Raw genomic sequence first — 8,200 nt, forward strand, 5'->3', positions numbered from 1 at the left:
ATATAGTATATATAATATATACTATAGTATATGTATTTATTTCTTTAAAAAGTTAGATAGCGGTAACAGCTGGATAGAATAGCACTAGGCTCTGAATAGAACATACCACTCAAACTTCTCCTCAGGACTGGAAACAGAGAAGAACTGAGAGACAGAGGAGGAGGTTCCTGTATCTTTGCTCAGTGCTCTACGAGAAAAAGGCCTTTAGCACCAGGTCTGAAAGGGTGCTAAATCAAGGGTACTTTGCACAATACTTACTGTATCTCGTGATAAAGCTGTTCTCTACTTTTCTCCCTTTATTAAACAGGTACATTTCCATTACTTTCTGTGTACTTATCACCAGGATGAGAAGAGGTGAGATATTTCTGTTCCTACCTGACTTATCTCGGGTTATTAAACACCATTTTCTAGACTTTTCACTTTGCTAAGGTGAGAAAAGCCTTCTCACTGCTTATCACACTCTTTCACAGTTTATTAAACGTACACCATAATCATGCTTTGTTTCCTAGTTCTTGGCCTATTCTAGTGCTCCTCCAGTCAAGAATATTTGTGGCTATTGTCTGTCTGAAATTGTGTGCTCTATCTGTGACTTAATCTTTATTAAAACATGCCTAGTATCTCATTAAAGTGGTATCTCATTAAACATGCCTAGTATCTCTTGATATCCTGTTAAACAGCAGCCCAGTAAAACTGCTTACATGGTGTGTGAAACTGCCTGATGTCTCCCCTGTTCAAAATAAAGCAAAGTATTTTTTTAAAATTACTGTGTATAGAGCCATTACAATTTTTAGCTGTCTGCTGTGTGTAGCATATCATACAATTTTTATCTGTAAAATGTAAAACTTTACATTATTGTGGTCCTCAAAAGCTAAATGAAGTATTAGAGAATTAGGTCTGCAAGAAATTGTAGAAATTCATTTGTTTTTGTTCTTCAAAGCTAAATGAGGGATGTGGTTTAGCCAAAAAGGTAAAAAGTAATTGTATAAATAATACCTATGCAGTAATTTTATAATTTTGCCTCTTTATAGATCACTGGTTCGGCCACATCTGGAGTATGCGGTCCAGTTTTGGTCACCAATACTCAGAAAGGATGTCCTTGAGCTGGAAAAAGTCCAGAAGAGGGCAACCAGACTCATTAAGGGGTTTAAGGATCTGAACTATGAAACAAGGTTGTTAAAATTAAATATGTCCTCGTTAGAGGTTAGGAGATTAAGGTGGGACATGATTTTCATGTATAAACTATTCAAGGGTGACAGCAACCTCAGTAACAAACTGTTTACGGTCAGCTCCGTAACAAAGACCAGGGGGCACAACCAAAAATTGGTGGAAAAAAAATTTCACCACACAGGGGGTTCTTCACAGTTAGAGCGGTTAAGGTCTGGAACTCGCTGCCACAAGAAGTGATTTCAGCTAAGAGTGTGGAATCATTCAAGAGACTCCTGAACGAGGTCCTGGGAGACCATAACATTCAGAGAAAAATAACACATGGACTCATATACACGCACACACCAGCTCATAAATGCATACACACAATAGGTTGGACTTGATGGACTTATGTCTTTATTCAACCTCAAATACTATGTAACTATGTATGCAAAATATTTATTTGGTTAGTGTAAAAAAAATAAACTTTATTGTGTATATTTGGTCTGACGAGCTGCATACATTGTATCAGTTTTAAAATGTGGCCTACTCCAACTGCTGCAATGCTTTCTATGCAGTCGGTATGATAATTCTTCGTTTTTAATGTAACATATATACACTTAAATGTCAGGTTAAATTTTTGGGGAAAAAAGCTGAATAAGGGTTCCTGGAAAAGAAGCCTTAGTAGTACAGGACACAAGCTAAGGGGCAGTAGTAAAAAGCATTAAGGGGGGTTGCAAGTATTTGGAGACAGATAGGAAATAAAAAGGAGCAAAGTACAGAAATGGGGGGCAGTAATCCGAAGAAAAAGAAGGGGGGGGGCAACATGGATAGGGAGGGAGATCTTCCAGGGCCCCCAGGGCACATGTGTTGGTGGTAAAGGTGGTAGGTGGTCAAGGGTTGGGCCAAATAATTGGCCTTTGGAAGTTTTGTTGTCAGATGCCAAAGCTAGTAGCATGAAAGGGAAGACATGGTGTTCAGCAGGCATTAGGCCCAGTAGAGGAGTCCAGAGTCCCCGTGCACCTATAGGACTAGATCAGAGTCTTTAAATAGTACCCATTTGATCCAGGTGCACAAGTACGTGATCATATTGTCATTACTGATATAGACCAATTCTTCAATTTCCTCTCTGTAGTCAATCCTGCGGAAACAGTCATAAATGCTAGGAATCTTAGGAGATTTCCAAAGCCTGGAAATTAACACCTTAGCCGGATTGAGTAAGTGTAGGGAAAGTGAGCGTCTACAAGAAGAATAGGAATAGCCATGAGAGTTAGAAGAGGAAGAAAGCGGTGTTAGAAAGCAACAGATCCCCCTGTGATCAGGTTGAGTAGTCTGTGTATTTCTTCCCAGAACTGAATTTTCCGGCAACAAAACCACCAGATGTGTGGGAGGGAGCCTACAGCTCCATGACAATGCCAGCAGGTAGCTGGTATGTCTGGGGACATTTATGGAGATGGTCAGAGGTTTGATACCATCGGGTTTTTAATTTATAATTTGTCTCCTTTTTGTTGGTATTCATAGAGCCTGTCAGAAGATTAAGGTAGATAGTTTCCCAATCTGCACTAGACCCTGTTAAGGATGAATCCTGTTCTCAGGCTGCCGTCTTGTCTTGACTAGGGGTCAAGTTGTGAAAAAGAGCACATTCTCCAGTGTGGTTCTACTTGTAAAAACATTGCCTTTTCTCCTTTTGAACACTCCATGGTTGGGGCTTTATTTCATTTATTTCTAGAGCTGTTATGAAATAATATTGGTGTTTTGAATGTTGCAGATAGGGACAGTTATATATAGTTTATGAGGTACTAATTATGTCTTGGATATTTGTTCATGTATTTATCATTACTATTTGATTTATTTTGTCTTTTATAAGCATGTTCACACTTTCTGGGTATTTGTCAATAAAATATATAATTGGTTGTTCTTATTATACTTAGAATATTTATCATATAAGTCATCGTTGTATTATGCTCACTTTATTCTTGACCCAGATCTAGAACCACGTCCAATTATATTGATCTAGTTATCAAATGGTTCAATTGTTTAAGCAGTATCTTGTGGGAGCATATGTGATTAAATTGAGGGTGCTTTAACTGGTGAATTTTCATTAATGAATGTTAATTTAAATGTAAAGAAGATGCATTTTTTACATTATATTTGGTATGTGCAAACTTATATGGACAATTTTTTTTAAATTTAATACTAGGTTGCACAATGAGGTGATGCAACATTTCTTTTCCAAGCAGTATTTGCTCATGCTTGTGTCCCCCAGATATGCAGCACAGAACTAATTCCACATGCAGGGTTAGCAAACACTCTACTACAAGTACACTAAATATAAAGTTTTAATATTGAACATTAAATTGAATAGCATGTGTACATAGTTTAAAAATGCTTTAGTTAAAAAAAACTTTAAGACAGTTTTTCTATCTATATTACGTATATTAATTTATGTCTTTTATATTTATGCATATGGTGCATAGTCATTTAGACTGACATGCTGTTAGTGTACACCTGCTCCGCAGCAAGATCATGAGTATTACACATTAACACTTTGGTTACGTAGGAAGATTAGGAAAGAATTTGCAGTTGGCCAAAACAAGTTTGTATAGCCAATAGACGTCAGATGTTTATTATCTACTCATGCCACTTCAAACACATCCTCTTTAAAAAAAAAAAAAGGTTAGTTTGAAATCAGTGCCCTCTGTTATCTCCAACAGATCTAGCCTGTCATTGCCTGAAAAGGTGACTTTGGAACATTTCTAAAGAGGGGCTAAGGTTGATGGAATGTGATTTCCTTGTTATTCAGGAAGTTGTAAATCAAACTAAGTTTGTAACATTTTTTTCTCAGGCTTTGTTTTGACAACTGAACTTGCTGTGTGCAGATATGGGCAGTTAGGCGTCACTGTTAAGCAATAGAGTATAAAGGGAAGGTTACAGGGCATGTAGTGACCACCCAAAGCAAAGACATTGCAGTAATAATCACAGTGTGTTTTTACAAATAATTCCTCAGGGCTAATGATTAATCTGAGGTAAAACATTAATGTCGTAGGCCCCCCGGCAATGCATTGTATATATGAAGAGCGGAACTGACACACAAGTATTTAGGAAGCCTTCTTGACTGGGTTTCAGAGACTTCTCATCACTAAGCTATACTGCTGATCTTACACACAAGAACAGCTCACACAACATAGTGCTCTTAGTTAAATACTTTCAAAAAGCTAATGGCTAGAGAACACAGCCCCTGTACTTGGCTATTAAAAGCCTCCCTGCTTTTTATGGCAGTAGTGATTTCAGTCACAGAACCACTGCACTGTGCCCAGTGCACTGAAGAGAAATTAGCCCTTTGCGCACCAGTACCTGCTGAGTGCCCAGAACTGGCACGAGAACCAGGCTGTGGTTGCTGTTTGACTTGCGCACTAAAACGTGGGGAACCTTGTGGGGTGTACACCGCAAGGTGTGGAAAAGCACTTAGCTGTCATGTAAAACCTGGAGAGCCCAGACCCCTCCAAGCACTTACAAGAGGACAAGGAATTTGCATGGATGCAGAAGACTTAGAGAAGATGAGATCTAGCGATACTACAGGTGAGTGTGTGTGACATTTTCCAGATACGCATAACAAAGATGTTTTTAGTAAAAAATAGCATCCGAATATAACTGTCTGTTTAATTCTGTTTACATAAGTTTTATCTAACTTTACATTTATTTTTTTGTGCTGCCTAAAAATAAGATAACATAAAGAAAATATTTTGTCTTTATTAATTAGAAATTGAGGCATGTGCAAGCAGTAAATATGGAAGGGACAAAATACTACTGTAAGATATGTTAATATGTTTACCTAGAACTATAGAACCTCTAATTGTCTTTTGAATGTAATCTATAGCTGTTACATGAGACAAACACAACATTATTATTATTACAAAAGTAGAAAAACCAACTACAAAAAAATAAATTAATATATATTTAGCATTTCAATTAAAAAAATTGTATTTATTAATTTTTGGGGGAAAATGTAGCAAAGTAAAAGGGATAGACTTGTTTTGTTTATTTTCTTTTTTACAGCTGTCTGTACTATCGCCTGATTATTACATACTTCAGATTTCTCAACTGATGCTTGTTTTTTGACCTGTGTCCTACTTTGTTGCATCAGGGAGGTGAAAGATCATCCTATGATAACAAGCCCCTTTCTACCTAGATAACATATCTTTATATCACTGCTATTATTGTGTTTTTTTAATGAAGTGCAGTGTACTTTATATGATACAGGAACACAATGAAGGAGCAGATCAGGACCCTGCTTGTATAAGTTTACAGTCTAACAGAATATCTTTAGATTTAAATATTATATTTAAATTTTTAACACCAAGAGCAAATCTAAGTTATAAAACTGTCTAACTTATCCATACCATAAACACATTTATTGAAAAGTTTATTTTTAAACTGCGGCAAACAGTAATAATAGATTCCAGATGATCGTGCTATCATATTAAAACTAATTACTATTTTAACTGTTTTAGTGACTAAAAATATTTTGTTGTTCATGCATGTAACGTACAAGCAAAATAGTATTTTGCTTGTGTAGAAGGAAGCCAGGAAATATTACAGACATTTCCCTCTACATACCAATGTACTTGCTTATTATTTTTAGACCCATTTGTTTATTGTGTAGGATTTTTTTTTCTGTGTTACTTTATGCTAAACTTTATGTGCAAAAATGGCTGGAATGCCAAAAAGGGTTTCACAATCTTATTTAAATATTACTAAAAGGTAATTATGATTTTTCCTTGACACGGAACATGCTTTCTAAGTATGAATTACTAAACTGTTTCTACTCAACTGCAAAGCATTAACATTTGAGATTTTTTTAAATAAGAAAAAAAAGTAAATATGGTAAATATTTATATACATTTATAAAAATAATAGGCATAGGCAATAAAGGCATAGTGTATTATATTTAATCGCTGTTTGTTGTATCTATTTGTAGAAATAAAGGACTACTCAGAACATGAAAATACTGCTCCAGAAGGAACTGATCTTACACAGGACCAGCTCCCACCATTCCTCCGACTGTTTCCTGATGGTTTGGATAAATTTGAGGCCTGGAATGCAATTATGTATGAACGCATAAAGGCAAAGAAGCTCTTTGAGAGAAAGAAATTAAAGGACCAACCACAGGTAAGCTATTAATAATTTGTACTATAGCAAAGCTGGTAAACATATAAAATAATGTTGAATTTACAGTCCAATACAGAGTAATATGCTGTATACTTGTAATAGATTGTTATTGTTATTATTAATATGCATGCTACCTAGGAGCAAATATTTTGAAAGGCAGCACAAAGCTCTGAGAATGTTTCATGTGATATCATGAAGACATTATAGAAAAAAGTATGCATAGCACCAAAGCCTAGTGGAATAGTGAAGAGCTTACAGTACTGGTTACTGTTGTAGGGGATGTTAAGTGTTTGGGCTCACTTTAGTGGCTAGGTTAAATGTTAGGGTTTATTAAAGTGACCCTGTCAAGATGGAAATACAGATGTTGCCATTGCTGTCCTACTTTTGAAAAAGCTTGCTGACTGGCGGTTATGCTGACAAACTCATTTAAGTCAATGCACAGCAACAGATAGGCAGCTTAAGAAGCCCTTATTTGCATACTTATTACTGGTGTATGTGGGTTAGCTTTACAGTAAGGTAACTAGCATTTATAGAAAACAACCAACATATTCAAAGACAGCCCCCATGTTGATATAATGATTGTTTTTTTATAATTAATGCAAATGTGCTTCCACATGTATTTGCTTTATGCATTACTGCATGTTGTCAAGTTGTTAAATAATTACAGTGTGTATGTGTGGCATATAGTGACTCTTTTATAAATGATAGAAAATAAGGTTAACATAGTAAAGCACAAAAGTTATTCCTTGATTATAAAATGCTATGTTGCCTATTGTAAGCTGCTGCAGTCAACATCCATATTTGTCTACTTGTTATTAGGGACCATGTCAGAAAGAACTTTACAAAGCAATGGACAGATTGGCAAAAGTTCAACAAAGAACTGGAGAAGACTTATATAGGTTTCACATTCCCAACTGTAATAGGAATGGATTTTACCATAGTAAACAGGTACAATTCTAATATTGTTCTAAACATAAGCTAACATACTGTATTTTCACATTACAACATTGCAAATTACTAGCTAGATATGCAACTGCATATATTTCTAATTCTGTAATGACTTTATCTTTTACTATGTAATTCATGATATACTGAGTATCTGTTACTGTTTATTTTATCTAGTGTGAGACTGCTTTAGATGGAGAACGAGGAAAATGCTGGTGTGTCTATCCATTAACTGGAAAGAAGATTCCAGGTTCTCCTGAAAACAAAGGCGATCTTAACTGCCAGCAGTATCTGAATGCGCAAGAATAGGTGCACTGATGACGTGTATATTTTATGTTTTCTGGACAACTACTGAACTATTTATTCAGACATATATTTCCTGTCCCCTAATATTATGTATTTTTTCATACCTATTTATGAGCAAATATTATGGTCTATGGTTATTTTAATATAAATCAAACCACTTATTTAATGCATAAATTATATTTTTACTATGGTCTATGGATGATTTTTTAAATAATCAAAATGAAGAAAATTACAAATGTATTTTTTTTGTACACGCACAAACATTACTTTTTTTTCTTCAGTAACTCCTTTCTACGCTTTCATTTAATAATCCTTGCACTGAAATGTGCTCTTTAATACCACCATGGTAGCTACTGTAGATTTTCAGACCGTGGTATGTAATTTTTTTTTTTTCTATAGACTCTGTAGTTACAGAGACATTCTTTTGATAATAATAGTAGTTCTAGAACTCCACTGCTACAAGCATAAACAATTTATCGTTTCCAATAGGTTTAGTTTTTAAAACTACAGTTTACAGAACAAATACCTTACCATGAACAGCTATTTTTAGCTATGACTTTTCTCTTGAATTTTATCCATACAATAGTTATTAGTGTATTCACAGATGAACTCCAGGATGAATTAAGTCTTACCCTTG

The 8,200-nt window shown here is 35.2% G+C and overlaps 1 protein-coding gene and 1 long non-coding RNA gene across 2 annotated transcripts in view; one reads left to right on the forward strand and one right to left on the reverse strand.

Annotated features, from left to right (window-relative positions):
• The window catches only part of LOC108796976, a 25,170-nt gene extending 18,125 nt beyond the window's left edge, over positions 1–7,045 (reverse strand). Inside the window, exons 1-2 of the long non-coding RNA XR_001941839.1 lie at positions 7,035–7,045; positions 3,779–3,786 (exon numbers count right to left, since the gene is read on the reverse strand). This is a non-coding gene — a long non-coding RNA (uncharacterized LOC108796976). The remainder of the gene's footprint in view (positions 1–3,778; positions 3,787–7,034) is intronic.
• Positions 4,018–7,698, forward strand: IGFBP1 (insulin like growth factor binding protein 1). Its single transcript, XM_018568545.1, has 4 exons — positions 4,018–4,722; positions 6,122–6,312; positions 7,132–7,260; positions 7,435–7,698. The coding sequence occupies exons 1-4, from the start codon at positions 4,362–4,364 to the stop codon at positions 7,564–7,566; spliced, it is 813 nt and encodes a 270-aa protein (XP_018424047.1). The 5' UTR covers positions 4,018–4,361; the 3' UTR covers positions 7,567–7,698.
• Positions 7,699–8,200: the final 502 nt, after the last annotated feature.

This window comes from Nanorana parkeri, unplaced genomic scaffold (genome assembly GCF_000935625.1).
Source record: "Nanorana parkeri isolate BGI_ZX_2015 unplaced genomic scaffold, ASM93562v1 scaffold1205, whole genome shotgun sequence".
Lineage (NCBI taxonomy): Eukaryota > Metazoa > Chordata > Amphibia > Anura > Dicroglossidae > Nanorana > Nanorana parkeri.